At 37.7% G+C, this 19,704-nt stretch overlaps 1 protein-coding gene across 2 annotated transcripts in view; it reads right to left on the bottom strand.

Moving 5' to 3' along the window:
- The window catches only part of LOC119772157 (nectin-4-like), a 33,705-nt gene extending 15,403 nt beyond the window's left edge, over window positions 1-18,302 (bottom strand). For both annotated transcript variants that reach the window (XM_038268474.1, XM_038268475.1), the window contains exons 1-5: window positions 17,918-18,302; window positions 9,705-9,899; window positions 4,782-4,949; window positions 2,694-2,972; window positions 2,398-2,512 (exon numbers count right to left, since the gene is read on the bottom strand). In XM_038268474.1, coding sequence (XP_038124402.1) covers window positions 2,398-2,512; window positions 2,694-2,972; window positions 4,782-4,949; window positions 9,705-9,899; window positions 17,918-17,972 — 812 coding nt within the window. In that variant the 5' untranslated portion in view covers window positions 17,973-18,302. The remainder of the gene's footprint in view (window positions 1-2,397; window positions 2,513-2,693; window positions 2,973-4,781; window positions 4,950-9,704; window positions 9,900-17,917) is intronic.
- Between the last annotated feature and the right edge of the window lie 1,402 nt (window positions 18,303-19,704).

The raw sequence follows: 19,704 nt of genomic DNA, 5'->3' as shown, positions 1-19,704 counted from the left end.
AATTCTGACGTGAATTGAAAAAGCTTCCTGGATGGGAAGCGAAACATCTTCAAACTTTGAAGCCAAGTCAAGTGGATTATTTTTTTTTACTTTTTGGAATAACTATGACCTGGATGACTCAGAATCTTCACCAGCAAACAGTAGGATTTATACTTCTACTTGAGTAACAAAAAGGTTTTACACCTCTGTGACCAAGACATAACAATGCACCAAAAAGAAAGGCCAGGAAAAGAGAACATTATTTGGTGGAGCTACCAGAAGACCCTTTTTTTGTAATAGAGGTGCAGAATAGATCCAAGTTACATGTGGGAGAATCTAATAGGTCATGCATTTTTCATACTAGGGTTTGTAGCATGATTTCTTGCAATGAAAGGAAGCTACGAGGCAAGTCAAGGGTGCAACAAGGGGGACAAGGAAAACCTGGTGAAGAAGAATCCTCTGGTCAGGAGGGAAACCAGAGTCAAAACATTAAAACTGCTCTCCAGAGAGTCAACATTTTGGTCAACATCAACATCATGCAACGGGAATGCTTTGCCAATGATGAATTATTGTGGATTTTGGAGAAGATGGGTGGAGCAATCCTGAAATAAAACCTGTTAGAGGACCCAAAAAGGTTCAAAAGCCATAGGCTTTGCTTCCAGTAAGACAATGGCCCACAAATCATAGATTTTCTCCATCTCATTTGTGGTAGCCCTTTTGCAAAGACTGGGCAAGATTTTTTTTGACAGGATGTGCAAAGCTGCTAAAATGTTGTAAAAATAGTTTTTCTTTAAGAATTTTTGGTTTTTTATTTGAATAAGATACAAAAAAAAAGGCTGTTAAGTTCAAATGAATGTAAATAAAATATCGTCTCACGCAAACATTGCCATATTGTTTGCACTGTATTGCCATCCATTCCATCCATCCATTTTCCGTCATGCTTATCTGAAGTGGGGTTTCAACCGGTGCTGGTGCCTATCTTCAGTTTGCCAGTTCACCGTAGGGCAGCACAGAGACAAACAACCATTTATGCACACACACCTCACACCTAAGGAGAATTTAGAGAAGCCAATTAACCATGGTTTTGGACTGTGGGAGGATGCAATTTTGAGCTGGACCTCATTAAACTCGATGACATTGTAGAAATTACAAGAGGTACTGAAAATGAGGAAGACAAAACGGGTATATATGGGTGAAAGATATTACAAAGTAAAAATATTTATTGGACTAAACATGAGTTTTTAAATACCACACAAAGGAAAACTACAACACATTTAGTCCAACATTCTCCACTACTGGGGCTGCACAGTGCCACAGTTTGGTCACGGTTGCCGTGGGTTAGACTCCCATTCCAGGGTATTTCTGCAACAAGTTTGCATGTTACAATACATGCGTGGGTTTGCTCTGGGCACTCTGGCTTTCTCCTACAGTCCAAAAACGTGACTGTTTGGCTAATTTACGTCAATAAATTGTCCTTAGGTATGTGTGGGTCTCTGTGTTGCCCTGCAACCTGTCTGGCATGTACTCCACCTTTAACCCATAGACTGCTGGTGATAGGTATCAGCCCCGCCGTGACCCTGACGGATAAGTGAGAGTAGCTGGATGGATGTCAAACTAGCTGTGGATCCCTTTACCAGAACTTAAAGCTTTGTTTTTTTTTGTTTTTTGTGGGTGGGTGGGGTTGGTGTAACTACACAAACACGTGCCACTCTGTGTTGATTTAACACATTATATTCTAAGAAAATACACAGAAATGTGTGTTTGAAATGTAAAGCAGTATAAGAAGTGTTAGTAAGGCCCTGTTTTAACACAGTATCAGAGTGGAAATACATCAGGAATGATCTGACAAAGTTTACGTTTTGGGGAGGTTATAGTTACATCTTGAATCGATGGGGATTCTAGACATCAAATGACAGTAAAAAATGTATGCCAACTCAGGCAAAGTGGCTAAGTTTACAAATATGAGATTAGGCCATAAATGTGCCCAATAAGTAAAATAGTCGTTAAGTCAAATATGACCTCTCCTGCAGATAGGGAAATCTGTCTAACAGGGAAAGGCTTCCCCCAACTATGAAATAGCACAACAATCCCAAAAATAGACATCACAGTAAGACAAAGGAAAGCCTAAGGAAAAGTGAAATACACAGGAAAATAAGCACATTGGCAGACTAAGAACATCCCTGCATTTAATGGGTATTTTACTCCTAAAATAAACAGATAAATGTTACCCCTATCTTGGAGCCCACCTAATTGCAACTTCACCAGACATCCATGTAAATCTATAAAATCATAGTCTAAAAATAATTTGCACAGTTGCTCTGCAAGTATTAATTAATTAAAGCACCAATGACCAGACACAACAGACAGTTAGTCATATAGTTCCCAGACAGCTGGGGCGTTAGGTACGTATTATTGTACCTGGTCCAAGTGACGGTTGGTGCAGGGTTTCCTCCATGTATGCACCTCAGGGCAGCATTCTCCATGCCAACTTGCCAGTCTTCACTGTAGCCAGACACTTCAGCGTGCGGAGGAACTATAAGGAAGAGGAGTCTTTTTGAAGTATTAATCAGGTCAGAAAGATGAGAATAAAGACGCTCACCTTCAGACCTATACTAACATACTAATCTTGTTTATAAAGATTATAACAGTGTTATTGCAATACATTTAGTTGACAAATATTTGTTATGAATCTAAATCATTTACTGAATACTTACAATGCACCACCAGAACGCTTTTCAACCTGCGTGGCTCAGAAAAAGCTGGATGCCACACCAAGCAGTCCAGCTTCTTTCCATTCATACCCCTCACAGGGTGCAGGTAGTAGTTTATGGAGATTTGGCCGCTTTCTGAGGTGCGGTTTTCAGACCGACCATTAAGCTCCGTGTCCCAAGAGAGCCGAGGCGGTGGGCGAGCAACGGAACGACAGGAGGCCACTTGCTTGTAGGTGTCACCCTCCTTTACATCGTGAAGAACCAGGTCAGTGATTGGAGTAGCTGGAAGGAGGGTTTGTTATATTAGTTCAGCAGAAGGAGGAAGGCTCATATAGGTTCAACAGGGAATTTTACAATTGATCTACCTCTCATAAAAAAAAAAAAAACACATAACACTTAGTTAAACACTTGGATAAAGAGACACTGTGCAACTTTTAGCTACCAGCAGTGCCAGAGCCATTACTTCCAGGTTTAACGCCCATGAAAGCAAATTACAACACTGAGCTGTCGAGAAATTAAACAGTCTTCCAACATGAATATCAGCCTTTTAGCAGACCATGATGGATCAACAGACTGAGAAGTCATGGAGTTACAACTCTACATTCCCCCTTCTGGATTAAATGCCAAATCAGAGAACCAAAACTATATCTGACTCTGGTCAAGTAAAGCTCAGATTGGCTTGGTTGCCTAACAACAACTTTAACTTAGTCAGACGTGTTTAAGAGGAGCTTAGACTGTCATAAAGAGGCACTTTTGGCAGGGGCGGAGGTTGAGGGGGCAGAGGGTGGGCACTGGGCCCCCTGAATTCTGATTGCGATTGTGAAATCTGGTGGCACCTGATCACTCCTGTACAGTACTGGGTGCTATGCATTTACCCAACAACTGCTGTATATTGACCTAAAAAAACTCTTAATATATGTCGAATTAAGCTAACACTTTGGTCCTTTTGCTTTAAGACTCAGAAAACCTAACCTGACTCAGCCAGATGGATTTGCTCCGCATATCCATCTGGAAACCTCCCGTTGAAGTAATTTTGGGAAGGGGCGAAAATACTGGTTAGCTGATTGGCCTATGTTGGTGATAGACGGGCGAAATAAACCAATCAGATCAACGAAGCATATGACGCACTAACAGAGCGACGACGAAAACACAACCACAAGCCAGGCTACTCTTGCCGAAACCAGTCGGGAAAAGAGGAAAAACATCTTTTCATCTGAGAAAAGCCTCCAGAGCAGTATTTTGCTCTTCTTTCAGTGAAGAAATACTCTGTAATTCCGATAAAACTTGCTCGATAGCCACGCTAACGCTAGTTTCATCGGCTGAAGCCGACATGTTTTTTAGACTGAACTGTTGTGCTTCTCGTTGCGTTACAACTCAGCCCGCCTCAAAGCCAACGCTGATTGGACGTTCGTTTGGTGAACGGCTCCAAATTGTCTTTAATCGAGAGTCTCCAGACTGATCTGCGAGTGAAACCTTGAAATCTCGCGAGATCAGGATGGTCTCACGAGGCTACAGAAAACCCTCAGTGTAGCTGAATTAGAGGTATTCTGCAAAGAATACTGTGATCACATGCATTTTGCTTTTTTTTGCAAAATACCTTGAGATGTTTGTTGTGAAGTGACACTATATAGGTAAACTGGATTGAATTTGATCAAGCTGAACTAAATTGAAGGCTGTTGTTGCCTGTGAAGGTAGACCAACCAAAATTATTCTGTGGCAGCCTGACCGTTCTTGTGATCAAATGACTGGAGTTAGCAGTGGTATTAGATGTGGATTTAGGGGATATTTACAATATTTTTTTTTACATAAGGAAGCGTATCTTCCTAATTGTAATTGAAGCAAGTAATATGATGAGGCTATTAGTGGGATAATTCCTTGAAAACTTTAACTATGTTGAAATATATCGAAGGGGTGTGACTTTGATTTTTATATTTCTAAAATAGTTATTCTACTTTGAAGGCTTAGAAAAACAGTTACGTATCTAAAGAGAAATACATTTTTTTTTACTAATTAGGTCAAATTTGTTGCTTTTCACTTGTACTGTGTTCACCTTTAACCAGATTACATCAAGAAAATGAGGGATTGACTTACTCCAGACGGTGAGAGACATCTCTTTCTCAAAATTCCCTGTTGGGAAGGTACTGATGTGACACATATAATTGCCTTCATCTGAGACCTTGGTGCTTATGATGACCAGAGTCCAGTCCACTGTGGGTTGACTGCTTTTGAAGCGCACACGGCCATCCCATGTCCCGAAAGCTGCACACAGAGAGGGAGCAATAAGAAAAAAGTAGTCAACAGATTATTGAGGTGATCCCAAAAAAATAAAAAACATTTTAGGATTTTCTAATCAATGTTGGTTTAAGATTACTAGCTGGTCTGTGCATACTTTTCATTTCCTGCCACTAGATTTATTTCATGTTACCGATGATACAAATTCTGCCATACAGCTGTTGTTAGGTAATCTATATCATTCATATACTCCTAAAATTTAAAATACTTAGGTCTTTAAATATACAGTAATAGTGATGCCTACTTTTACACTTATTATCGATAGTTTTTTCAGCTCAATATTACAATATTATTTTTTATTAGTGTTTTATTTTATCCTCTATCAAATGTCCCAAAAGATTTGGTAAGAGTTTGATTCATTATTTAACTTTGTTTGTGGCTGGGTAAAAATACAAGGTTTTCTTTGTTTTTTTCTACTAATGATAAATACCTACACTACCGTTCAAAAGTTTGGGGTCACATTGAAATGTCCTTATTTTTGAAGGAAAAGCACTGTATGTTTCAATAAAGATAACTTTAAACTAGTCTTCACTTTAAAGAAATACACTCTATACATTGCTAATGTGGTAAATGACTATTCTAGCTGCAAATGTCTGGTTTTTGGTGCTATATCTACATAGGTGTATATAGGCCCATTTCCAGCAACTATCTTTCCAGTGTTCTAATGGTACAATGTGTTTGCTCATTGGCTCAAAAGGCTAATTGATGATTAGAAAACCCTTGAACAATCATGTTCACACATCTGAAAACAGTTTAGCTCGTTACAGAAGCTACAAAACTCAGCTTCCTTTGAGCAGATTGAGTTTCTAGAGCATCACATTTGTGGGGTCAATTAAACGCTCAAAACGGCCAGAAAAAGAGAACTTTCATCTGAAACTCTGCAGTCTGTTCTTGTTCTTAGAAATGAAGGCTATTCCATGCGAGAAATTGCTAAGAAATTGAAGATGTCCTTCAACTACTCCCTTCAGTGGACAGCACAAACAGGCTCTAACTAAAGTAGAAAAAGAAGTGGGAGGCCGCGTTGCACAACTGAGCAAGAAGATAAGAACATAACAGTCTCTAGTTTGAGAAACAGACGCCTCACAGGTCACCAACTGGCATCTTCATTAAATAGTACCCACAGTAGCCAGTCAGTAATGGTCCATTAATGACCTGTAGCTGGTCATTACTGGACCAGCCGATTGCTGGTCCAATAATGAAAGACAGGAAACAAAGGAGCTGCTGAAGTTAAGGAAGTAGTGGAGCTGTGCATAGAGTTCATTAGTAGGAGAAGTTAGTCTGCTTCTTTGATATGCACGGGGCCCTGATGAGGTCAGTTGACAGTAGAAAACATATATCATCCTTTATCTGCAGGCTTGACCACTACTTGTTCTCTAATTCTCATAGGTATGTAGATGTGAACAGACGGAGTATTTGTTGCAGTTTTTTGAAGAGGTGGGGGTACTCTGTCTCCACAGACAGTCACAGGCATAGACTTTTCTTTTCCTCTTGTCACTCTCCCCTTATGGAGCGGCAAAGCTCTTTATGCCCCACAGAATTGGAAAAGCCCTTTCCCAACCCAGAGACACAGTCCTAGTTTTCTAATAATAACGCTATCGATTTATTCATTTTCTTAATCTTAGGAAATACTAACAGTCTGAAGAGACACATGGCTTTTAAACTTGAATTTAGTTTTTAATATTAATAAATCCTTAAAAATAAATGGAACCGTAAATGTCTCAATTTCCTAATTTCATCTTGATGAGATGCATTTCTTTTTATCTACGAGCTGGAAATGTCTCCAGATTTGATTTCAGAAATATGGTTATCCTACCATACACACTGCCTCTCGAATGCATCTGTGTATTGGCCTCGTGAGACCATCCTGATCTCGCGAGCTTTCAAAATTTCACTCGCTAATCAGTCTGGAGACTCTCCGTTAAAGAAAATTTGGAGCCGTTCACCAAACGAACGTCCAATCAGCGTTGGCTTTGAGGCGGGCTGAGGTGTGACGCAACAAGAAGCGCGACTGTTCAGTCTAAAGAACATGGCGGCTTCAGCCGATGAAACTAGCGTTAGCATGGCTATCGAGCAAGTTTTATTGGAATTACACTGTATTTCTTCACTGAAAGAAGAGCAAAACACTGCTCTGGAGGCTTTTCTCAGAGGAAAAGATGTTTTTGCTCTTCTCCCGACTGGTTTCGGCAAGAGTTTGATCTATGAGTTGGCTCCTCTTTGTCGTCGCTGTTACGTCATATGCTTTGTTGATCTGACTGGTTTATTTGGCCCGTCTATCACCAACATAGGCCAATCAGCTAACCAGTATTTTCGCCCCTTTCCAAAACTACTTCTACGGAAGGTTTCCAGATGGATATGTGGAGCAAATCCATCTGGCGGAGTCAGGTTATCTGTGTATGTCGGCCATCTTGTGGAATACAACTTAATTTTATGACTCAAAAGAATTTTTATTTGTCATGATATAGCATGTTGTAGTTCCAGACCTGTGGTTATATAATGCTCCCCCTAGCCTATAGCTACTGTGGTTGGAAAATTTAGATTTCTCTTATTTCATATATTTATTTATACTATTTACTTCACATGCAATGCCACACAATGCCTGAGTGAGGGATGTTCGTAGACAGGACATAGTTTTTCCCATAACAAGCCACATTCTTTCTCAAGGTTAATTTATAACATGCTACTGTTTAACCAGAGTGTCAGTAATTTGTTTAGACTCTGACTGCTTTCCATTTGTGTTAGTAAGGGGGAACGAATGCTCCCAGATCAGAACAGGGTTGATTACAAAGCAACAAGGCCGTATGATGAACTGTTCTGTCTTTGCAAAGATAAAATAAAGTGCAGACTGAGTGAAATCTATTGATCTCAGTTTATTTAACTGGGGTGAATAGTTGAATACTTTTTTTCCCACGACAATGTGTCTCTGGCCTGTTGACTAGCGTTGCCAGCTGTTATTAGTCGTTTTCGCCACTAGGCTATCGGTTGCCATGGCAAGACAAGAATTGCATCTTACAGATCACTGCTCGTTTACATAAAATCTCAATACTGTCACATAAAATTAATTTATTTGTGATTGTTCATTTATGGGTTAGGTGAAATTTAATTGGTTTGACTGTTACCAAAGACCACTTTACTATATATAATATATGTTGCTAATCTGATGGACATTTCTTCAGTGCATTAGAACAGCTGAACTAATGAACCTCAAGGACAGTAATATAGGATAATAATAATAATAATAATAATAATAATAATAATAATAATAATAATAATAATAATAATAATAATAACAATAATAATAATAATAATAATAATAATAATACTGCTTGGTTCAACAAAGAACCCCTTGTTGTTTTCAGTTGTGGTTCTTAGTGAATATATATAGCAGTGACCAAATTTCTGTAAGAACTGGATTAACTGCTTTGAGTTAACAACTTGACAAATATTTTCCTTGTGGTTAATAATTAATATCTCTGATTATTTTCTTTAACCAAGTAAATTACATTTACCGATGGTGAAGACAACTTGGATTTTAACAAACGGTCTAAAGTGTCCAGCCACAAAGGTAAGCTGTTAATAACACCTGGTAAATAAGCAAATTGTCAGTTATAATAATTTGACTAAAAATAATTACTTGGTTTTATCATTGATTTGAATGACATTAATATAATTAATAAATTATTACTTCCAGTTCCAGTTTTTAATGTATTCATAACCTGTTCACAACATTAGAAGGCTACAGAAACACATAAGGTTTGGCACCCCTTATTATGCTATTATTCCCATGTAGTAACACATAGCTCTACTGACATCATGTGAGGAGGTGAACACCCAGCTTTTATAAAAATGTGCTGATTCAGTTCTCTTTGTTCATTCTGGCATGAGCCTCAGCACTGGTCTCTGTAACCATCCCTCTGCTTCTCTTAGAATAAAAAGAGTTTATGTTTAGTTTCATCTGAAAGTCATCCCTTTAGAAGATGTGGTTTTCACTGTCTCTAGGGTAACAGAGCTAAGAGATGACGCAGGGGCGTCTGACCACGGATGAAAAGTCAGGGCGATTACAAACAAGGCTCAGGGCAGCATTTTAACCAACCAATTAAAACCTCTCAAAGTATTTAACTTTTAAAATGCGCACTTTTTTCATGTAAAAGTTTTGGAATCACATCAATCTTTTATAAAGTTGAAGAACTAATTCTTGTTTTTACTGCTGATACTTTCTTTAGTTTTGTTTAATCCAGACCAAAGGAATTATACAAACTGAATGCATTTGATAAAAAAACCCTTATTAAGTTCTCAGTCTAGAATTCACATTTCTGTTTCCTACAAAGATTCTTGCTTTTTTAACCAATTAAAATTGCATTGTTTGTTGTTGTTGATGTCTTTGTGTGTATGTTTTTTTGTTTTTTTGTGCTTATTTTAAATAATTATCCTTTTTACTGATACAAAAAGAGATTTGTGACAAAAAAAACTTCATCACTGCTTTAATGTATCTCTGTCAGTGTTATTTTTTTATTTAGATCAAACCAAGTTTTGACAAATGAAGCAAGAATGTTTTATTTTCCGACTTGTTTATACAAAAATGTTAAAAGTATACATGAAAGTAAGATAGCAAGAATATGGAAAGCTATAGAAATATTGTGGAAAAATTGATAAATATTTAAAAACTAATTTTTGAAACTGTATGTCAACAAAAAAGGTGAAAAAGATGTAGGTAAAATAACCTACCCATCTGGCCGTCGGTGGGGCTTGCAGTGATAATTTGCTCCTTGGTCCCATCAGACTTTATCTTGTACCAGCTAACCTGAACTATACTGACTCTGCTCTGTTCATAGAGGCAGGGCAAGACTGTTTCCTTCTCCTCCAAAGACTGTAAGGTAAGCTTGGATGGATCTTCCTTAGATTCTCCCTGTATCCCCGTCACTGAAACACAAAGATTGATAAGATAATAAGCTCTTGCAGGTAACCTTTTGCAGCAAGCCTTTCAGCTCTTTTGGATTTTGTTCAGGTAAAAGTGCTAAAACTCACAAAGTCATCTTTTGACACAGATAAGAAAAAGCAAATGATTATGAAGTGGAAGGAAAAACATTTATATTTACATATTTTTTTAAATCTTGAAACTTTTGCAATCATTCAGATTCAGTTTCCTCTACCCTTAGAGTACTAAACAAGAATTCAGTGTAAACAAAGTAATCACATGCTTCAAGTTCTTTGAGTCCACCTATGGAGAATTTATTATCAGAATAAATCAAGGTGTTTTAGAAACCACTAAATGCGTTTGGGAAGACATTACTGAACAACCTGCAACAAGGAACACAGCAGACATTTTAAACCTACTGTTAAAAGACAGTTTTTCAAACTGCCTAAGTTTAGCTAAATAATTAACAAAAAAGGAAAACATTTCATCCTCAAGTTACAAAAAAAAAAAAAAAAAAAAAAAAAAAAAGGCCTTGATGATAATTTTGTGGTGCTTGTGGCCTTTCATCACAGTCTCCTGACAATAGAGGGGGCAGACTTACAGTAAATGGCCTGTAGCCAAGTATTTAATGCTGCTGCTGGTTTAGGATTCATCACTTGTTTATCACTTGGTTTACTCTATTTCGCTCATTTTAATTTATTTATTTGGATCCAAATAAAAAACCATGTATGCTTCTTTTTCCGCTTGCTTTTATTCTACTTTTAGTTTCCTTTTACCTTATGGTTTAATTAATGTAAAGCCCTTTGAATTGTCTTCGTACTGAACTGTGCTTTACAAATAACTTTGCCTTGTGTTAAGAAAAGATTTGTGTTTCTCCCCCGGACTCTTTCCTGAGAAGAGATCATTTGAGGCACTTTTTAAATAACACCTTATATTGTAAATGTATTACATAACAATGATACAAGACAACAAATTTTGATAGAAATTGTAATCTTACTCAGATCAGAGATGTTGCTTTGAGTTACATTTGGCAGCTGCTTACCAACCGTGCTCACATCTCATTGAAAACAGCCCCGAATCATTTTATAGAACTCCATTATGCCACATCATCACATCATTACATCACACATGTTTGTAAATGAGGAGACCTTCTTGGCTTCAACCTTATCAAAATATTACACCATGTTTTTAGATCAAGGACACAGCTCTCATTCCATTCTCAAATCTCTGCCATATACATAAAGAAAATGCCATTTTGATTCTAACAGAGGAACCATTCTAATTAGTAAAACTACTTGGGAAAACATTAATTCTGACAACAGGCAGGTATTTTTAGGGTTTAACAGACTCACACATCATCAATAAAAAAAGAATCCTAACACTTCCTTTTTTTATAGTTGGGAAACTTTCTCATAAAAAGCAGAATTTCAATCCAATTATAGAGACAGCTTCCAACTCAAGTCCATGCATTCCAAGTCTGCAGCTGATTTATACATCATCCTTACCTTTTAATATTTCTTTTGTCAAGCTTTGTTTAATTTTCCATTTTCGGTTATGCACTACTACTGCTAGTCTGTCCCATAAAATCTCAGTTTAATTGTAAATATCGGTCCATCTGTCAGGGTGGCAGTGGAGCTGGTCAGCGTACAGGCGAGAGGCAGGGTTCACCCTGGACAGGTTGCCAGTCTGTTGCACGGCAACACAGAGACACACAAATACATACAGCCACACACTCACTCCAAAGGAGCCAATTAACCTAAAAGTCATGTTTTTGGACTGTGGAAGGGGGCCTGAGTACCAAGAGAGAACCCAGGCATGCACAAGGATAACAAGCAAACTACATGCAGAAAGACCCCGGGCCAGGAATTGATCCTGGAACCTTTAACAGTGCTACAAAGTGTGCCACCATGCAACCCTTAATTTAATAAATATTAAAGGTTTTAATAAAACAACATATTGAGAAACAGGCTACGAGCCTACAGACTGCCACTCTGGATCCCTGAGCAAGATCCTTAATCCAAGACTGCTCCTCGGGTACAGTACAAGGGGATGGCATAATGCAGAAGTGAATTTCTCCAACGTGAGAGCAATAAAGTTCTGAAAAAGAAATCCAACAGTAAAATATATGGTATGAATGAGCTTTTTAAGATTTTATGTTCAAAATTATGCAAATAAACCCACAGCTGGACAGGAGAAAGAAAAAAGTATCTTCCTGATATGGTGCTAAAAATGATCAACATCCTTTTTCTTTATTCTCTTATGTACAGTAGATCAACGAGATGCTTGGCTTTTAATCAAATAACTGACTTTTGATCTTTGACCATGTCATCATCAGTTTTATTTATTTACCATCAGATTTAGTTATCACCACATTTCGAAAATTTGGTGAAAGATAATCACTTGAGGGACTGGTTGATTCCTCCCTTCATTATGCATATTGACACAGAGAAAAAAAAATCTTCATTCCTGACAAGCCACAGTGTACTGCGATTGTAGATCCTACCTGCAGGCAGCGGTTAGAGTGCTAAAAATGTCTATAATACCGACAATTAAACCGTTTTATCTTTGTTTTGTTTTAAAAATGTCTTTATTTGTGAGGCCATTTAGATACAAACCAATGTTTACCTATGCATGTTATTATAGTTTAATAGTTATCTACTAGGGGTGAACGAGAACAGAAGATATGCAATATTTTTGTTAAATATTGTGATGACAACAACATTTTCCCCACTTTGATTTCCTTTTTCTATAAGCATTGTCACCCTCCCTGAAATCCACAATTTTGTTCAGTAAAATCTAGATCAGCTGTCATCAGAAAGATCAGCAAAAGCCTGGATAAGGTACCAAATACTTGACATTGTTAACATGCAAAGTTCTATTGTATATTATATTCAATTGCCCATTGTATGTATTAATATAATACATTTTCTTTATCTACACAGAGTTTTTAAAATGTGATTAAGAGAGAACTCAAATACATGGCCTAGCAGGGGTATGATTATAAAAGAGAACTTACAAAGAAATAACTTAAGGAGCAGGCCAAAAAACAAAACAAAAAAACAATAGAAATAAACAGACGATGACAGATAACAGCTAACTAGAAGATAGAATCGGAGCCAGAAAAATAGAGAATAAGGAAATCCACAGAAAAAAAAAAAAACCCAGCAGGGATTACTGGTAACCAGAGAGCTTAAATACAAAGGCAGAAGAAGAAAAAGGCATAAATGAGCAGGTGTGAGCAGAGAGACAAACAGCTGGAACCAATGAAGGGAATGGGAGCTGCGGGAGGAAGGAAAATCAACAGAAGTAAACAAATATGAAGACATCAGACATAATTAACACTTAATGTGCATAAACCGAAGAAATAAATAAGAATCAAATCTACCTGAAATGGCAGAAAAATAAATAATATGGAAGAAACAGAAACATAAAAAAAACTTTCATATTGTCCTTTTGCAACAACAGATTGGATGGGTATTATTTAAGTTCTACTTGAAAACTAAAAAAAAAAAACAGCACAACATAAATTAGATGATTGAAATATAATGTAAAACAACACATCTGAAAAGTGTGGTGTGCACTTGGATTCAGCCTCTTTGCTTAATACGTACCAAATCAAATCAATTGCAAACAACTGCCCTAAGGAGATGTCTCTCAAGCTTTAAATTCTAATGTCCTTTTTTAAATCTGATGTCTTGATAATGATAAATAAAACTTTTCAATACAGACAGAATACCATCAAGCTTTACAAGTTTTTGACGGGAAAACAGAAAAACAAGGAGGAGAATGAAAGCAGGATGTCTACCAAAAGGCTGAGTACAAGCAAAGATATGTCACTGAACTAGTCGCCCAGGATAAACTTTCAAAGCAAACTCTGAGGTTACCTCAGCGTCTGGACAGCACAGTCAAAGTGGCCCCTCAACACAAAGAATGAGGAAGGTCTACCCACAATGTTCATGCGTATCAGGTATCTGAAGCACTACAGCATTAACAATTAAACAGACAATGCTTAGATGTTTTTTTTCCCTTTGTGGCCGCATTTTCAAAATGAACACACAAGCAGAAATAGCTATGATGTTAAACTCTGCAACCTGGATTTAACAGTTGAGGTGCACAAGCTTGTTTGCACCTGTCACAGTGCTTTATTTTCTCTGGCGTGCTGCTAAAGAGGAGCTGAATGAATGTTTGTGGACATTAAGCTAATACAAATAAACTCATTGTTTCCCCTCTGACAGCTGTAATTACAATGTAGACACGCAGCCCGCGTTGCTGCTGACTGAGTCCTAGCGTCAGATAAGGCACATGGCAAACAAAATGATAAAAACAAAAATAGAAGATACTTTTTTTTTTTACTTAGATATTAGAGGCCTTCAGAGTGTTTCTTTGTGGGATTACAACTCAGCTATAACTGTTCAGCAGTTTTATTTCTGAAAGACCAAAAAATACCTACATATGAGATCTTGCTTATCTGGCAATGTCTTTTTATACTAGCTTCCTCTATCTATCTCTATTTTCACTTCTTTATCACAACACTAAACGCCTAAAGTAGATGTGCTCAAGTGTGAAATAAAAACACATTTAAGCTCCGATCATATCACTATGCACTTTCATACAACCTAAAGTTTGGTGCGTTGCTGGAGGCCGTTGGCACAGACCCTGAGGCAAACACAACTGTTAAATTGTTTTCCGCAATCCAGATAGCGAGGAAGAGTAATTCCCCCCGAAGCAATTCACCCAGATGGGGGTGGGGGGTCCACGAAAGATTATTTAGAATGACTGAACCACTCCTGTCTGCTTCTTTAAGTTATCATAAGAGATTTAACTTAGCTGTACCTTCTTCTACCTGCAGGTATTACAATGCAATGCACGGGGTTTTAAAGACAGTTGGTATCGTATCACAACAACCTCTGTAATGTAGCCAGATGTGTTGACAGTGCTGCTAAGAAAACACCCTGATCTGACTGACAGTCATGGTTAAAGGGATCCCAACAATATGCTGGCATTCATGTTTCTGCTAGTGTTGGGGTAGTAAGGATGTTGGGTGCTGCTTACAAAGGCAGCAGCATCAGCAGCAAAGCGAATTGTTTTTTCTAAGTGTAGAGAGCTGTAGGGTTCTAAGCCAATAGTCCTTCCTTATTTGTTTCACTCACTATATGCTTAGACATTATTTGATCTTTTAAAACAGCATATAAACCTAAGGTATATGTTGTTTTCAGAACAGATTGGATATGATTTGAATTTAAAGAAATATAAATATGCAGTTAAATCCATTTTTTGCCAACAAGTCTTACACTCTCCACTGATAAGAGACATATATCCCATCCTGGTGGTTTGTGTAATTAAGCTTTTTGCTGGGCTGAATGTCTTTAGATGAAAGGTGAGGATGGAGCCTAACCTTAACAAATAGGCGACCAATCATACTTTGTGTGTAACCAGTGATACGTACAGTAGAAAAGTTGAACAGTTTCACTATTTGTATCTATGGGATTTTCCACTCAATACCAATCGGCATAAACAGATTTATTGGATCATCCGTTCTATGAGTTGTTGATGATGTTGATGATGATGATGATGATGATGATGATGCATGATGATGCATTAATGAAAAAGCTAAATGGGCAACATACTGAAATATGCCTTAAAAAAACACCCAAAACATATTCATGTTAAAATAAAGCAATATATACTGAGTATTTTTCCATTTAGAGTTTACTTAGTTCTGTCTTAGCCTGAAAATAATTTTGCCACAACCTATTAGTTTACTTATTGCACACATGAGCAATATTCTAAAACGCAGAACGTAGAAATAATAAGCCAACAGGGGACTATAATTAAATTAGAAAGTCTTTGTATATAACCAGAGAGAGCTACTGGATAGAAGTCATGGTACGTGACTTGACTCCTTTAAATTTTCCACACATTCCAGTTCTTATTTGCTCTGTGGGAGAGTTCTGTTTTCATGTTGGAATGCTAGCCCAGATCCCACGCCCACCATACAGTAATAGCAGTTTTTTTTTTACATATATATTTCTTGCTCTCTGAGGGATGAAATTATTATTTTTTTTACAGTATATACCCATCTAAAAACATAGAAATATTTGGGTTGTTTTCACTTTGATAGTCATGTCCAATTTTATTATCTGGGATATTGTGCTTATCAGTAATATTCTTCTTAGAAATTTTTACCAAAACCAACCTATCTGTGTTATTTTCTAAGGAGCAGCTTTGATTACTGACATTTCATGTTAACTCCTAGGGAAAATAGGCATTATGTTTGTAAAAAAAAAAAAAAAAACATAGATTTTTTTAACATTATAATAACATAAAAATGGTATTGACAAAGAATGTGTTGTCTGAGGACCTATTTTCAGTTCCTGCAGTCATGTACAGACCGGATCACTTTGTAGAAATAGAAAATTCAAATAGAAATCAAATGAATGCTGCAGTTTCATCACAATGTGTGGTAGCAATGGGAGGCAGGGACAGCAGGGCTACTACTACGATACCAAAGATTATCTACATAACTTGGGTGTTTTCTTTTATTTAGATACCTAGTGCAGAAACTGGGTGCTTCACGCTGGAAGGTTTGAAAAGAGATGTTGTTCAGACCCATATGGAACTTATGCACATTGCTATTCAGCATGTCAGGATGATCACGATAAGCATTTGGCATTTTGCTTTGCAAAGTGGTGATCATCCTTTCCTCCTAATAGAAAAGTATTTTCACGACGGCCAAAACCTTGTTAAATAAAATAAATTGGCCTTCCAGTGCTCCATATGGGGTAACCTTGGATAAATCTGCTTGACAGGATCATTATTAGTGCTTTAATCCATAATTGAACTATAGAGTAGAAGTGATCTTGGTAAAATAAAAACATTTAAAAGTCCAGGCTTGCAGTTCTAACAGAATTCCTATCAGGAATCCAGCAAACCAAAGTAGAGATTTTTGTTTTCTGACATAAAAATGCGATATGTAGCATAAAGCTAACACTGCAAACCAGCTTGAACAAGGTATAATGCACGTCTTTTTAACAGGTACAGATGGGTTGGTTCAAGTAAACAGGGAGAGTGATAAGGCTAAATACAAAACTGTCCAGGAAGAAAAAAGGGACAGCGGCTTACCTTCTACATTCTACCTTCATAAACTTTTGGATCAAGGTGTATGCCACATATTCCAGATTTTTGTTGTCAAAAACCTGCATGATTCCTTTACAGTTACAAACTAGTTCAGGTTGAGCTGTCATATAAAATCCCATTAAAACTGAAGTTTGTGCTTTCGGAGGCGGATTAACTTAAATTTAAAGTGTTGTGCAGCTTTAGAATTTATTACTTTATACCGGACAGTAAAGTGAGCATGGAGTGATTCATAGGTTTACCATCAGAGCTGATGAATGTACTGAGCGACTACGGTGAGGGAGGTTTTTGATCCTGCATAAGGCTTTGGGCCTTGCTGTGGAATCTGCTTGTGTTGCATTACTGTAATAATGCTAAAACCATGGCTCCATGGATTGAAAACAGATTTAATTCTCAGGTGTTACACTCTCATGTATCACCACAAAGATTTTTTTTTTGGAAAATTTTACTTGATTAGGTTTCCAAACAGCAGACAGTTGATGAGTCATCAATAGGTGTGTAGTGATGTTTTGTAGTGTGGGAATAGAGCAGGGGGAAGCAAAGACCTCTTGACCTGCAGTGTTTTTCAGCTTAACTTGTACAAATAAGAAGGGTTCATGCAGTTCCAAAGCATCAGGAGGCAGATTGGTCAACTGCAACCTGTTTTTCCTGATTTATCACAGAACGCCTCCAGTGTTTTCCAACAGCCCAGATCTGAAGCTAAGCAAACTAGCCACGTCTAAGCTTTGAATCCAACATTTGCATAAACACATCTGATGAAAATGACAGCATGTTGAAATCAACATGACTGTTTGTGAAATTATGCCTTCAGAACATTAATATTTATCATCATGATACAGGCCATTCCCCTCATACTGTTTCATCCAGGTATTGAAAAGCTTCATCTTACCAAAGATCTGGAGCACAAGGAGACCCAGCAGGAGACTGTAGAGCAGAGAAGTCATCCTCCTCTGGAGTTCCTCCTAACTGTGCAAAACCTGGGACACTTTCAGCACGGCTGTGAGGCACATCAGTCCAGGTAAAAGGATCCTAAATTGGAGAGCAGCCTGGTGCATGAGGTGCCTTTATGCCTCATGCTGTGTGATCATCCTCAAGAATGTCTTTATTCTGTGAAAAATCCTAATCCCGTCCAAAGAGCCGTCCTGAGAGAAGAATAAGCCAATCTGCTAGCTGAGAGATTCTACCCAGGAGTGAAGAAAAGCCATCGGTTCAGGAGTGCAGAGAGAGAAGGTGCAGCTCTAAATGATACACCTGTTTGTGTTCTACCTCTCACTCCCGCCCTCTCTCTGCTTCTCACACGGTCAAAAAACTCAAAAAGTCACTTTTCCGGTTCGGTGAAAAATTATGACAGTTATTTTCCCGTCTTTACTTGCACAGAGGAGAGGCAGGTGAATGAGCATGCCCGAGAAAACCTGTTTAAACCATGTCCCAATGACACAGAGTGAAGATCATAAGAACAAGGCTGAGACCGAAACTGCAGTTACCTCCTCCCTCTGAAGGAAACTAATGACCCCTTAAGTATAAGAGATATAATCCTAAACATAAAGGTCACAATGGGATATAATCTGGGCGAAAGATATAAACTAATCTGCCTTCATTAGGCTCCTTTATTCTCACACTAATGGTTCAGTGCTGAAGGAATGTGATCTTGCTCTTCACTTTCTGCATAAGTAGGGTAATATTTATTTGCTGTATTTACCTAAAAGTTATCTTAACTGAACAAGAAACAGCAGAGCTTTTTTATGTCACAATTTAAGAACATTTAAAGGCTTCGCTTCCCCACAGGGACAATTCCAATATAAAATTTAAACTAAAGCTAATTAGTGTCGTTCAGTTGAGTTTAATGTATACAATCAAATAAAAACATCAATTAGTTAAATTGGGAAAAAATTTAATTTAACAAAATGTTTCATTTTCCCAAAAGTGAGGGATGGGACTCACTCATGGGAATAAATAATCAGCATACAGGTAGAAAACAAACCAGAGGGGTGGTGCCAAGACAGCAGCTTCAATGTGGAGTATCAGCCACTCCATCTAGTGTTTGAGGCTTATTTGAGGGCGGTGAAAGTGAAAACCACTTTGTAAATTGAGACCAGTGTCTGAAAAACTTTGGCTCAGATTCTTTTCTCCAGAAGCTCAGACAGACAGTTTTTAGGGAGAAAACCAATGCTTAAAAAAGTTTAAAAAACAAAAAATCCACTGGACTTTGTTTACAAGCATGAAGACGTTTTGCTGCACATTAAGGAAGCTTTTTCAATTAAAAATGTCAGAAATTACCTTTAACAACACCCATTGAAGAGACATAGACAGGTATGGGGTATTGCAGGCTAATAAAATAGGCCAAATGACCCCCATTCCAAAGGGGTTAGACCCTTTTATCCGTTTCAATTTGCATGTTTGTTGGGCTACTGTAGAAGAGCCTCGAACTCAACGCTATTTCTGACATTTTGAATTGAAAAAGCTTCCTGGATGGGAAGCGAAATGTCTTCAAACTCGGAGACAATGTCCAGTGGTTTGTTTTTTAATCTTTTTTTTGGAATGACTGTGACCTGGATGACTGAGAATCTTCACCAACATAAATCAAGGCTTTTCCACATGAAGATGAACCAGAGCATGTGATCGGAACGGAGCGCCTTGCAATTCCCGCTCATTCACTCCACCGCACAAAAAATTGCG

Source organism: Cyprinodon tularosa, unplaced genomic scaffold, assembly GCF_016077235.1.
Source record: "Cyprinodon tularosa strain WSP-4 unplaced genomic scaffold, ASM1607723v1 ctg70, whole genome shotgun sequence".
Classification (NCBI taxonomy): Eukaryota; Metazoa; Chordata; class Actinopteri; order Cyprinodontiformes; family Cyprinodontidae; genus Cyprinodon; species Cyprinodon tularosa.
Note: the sequence above shows the minus strand (reverse complement) of the source record. Positions and strands in the feature narration are given on the sequence as shown.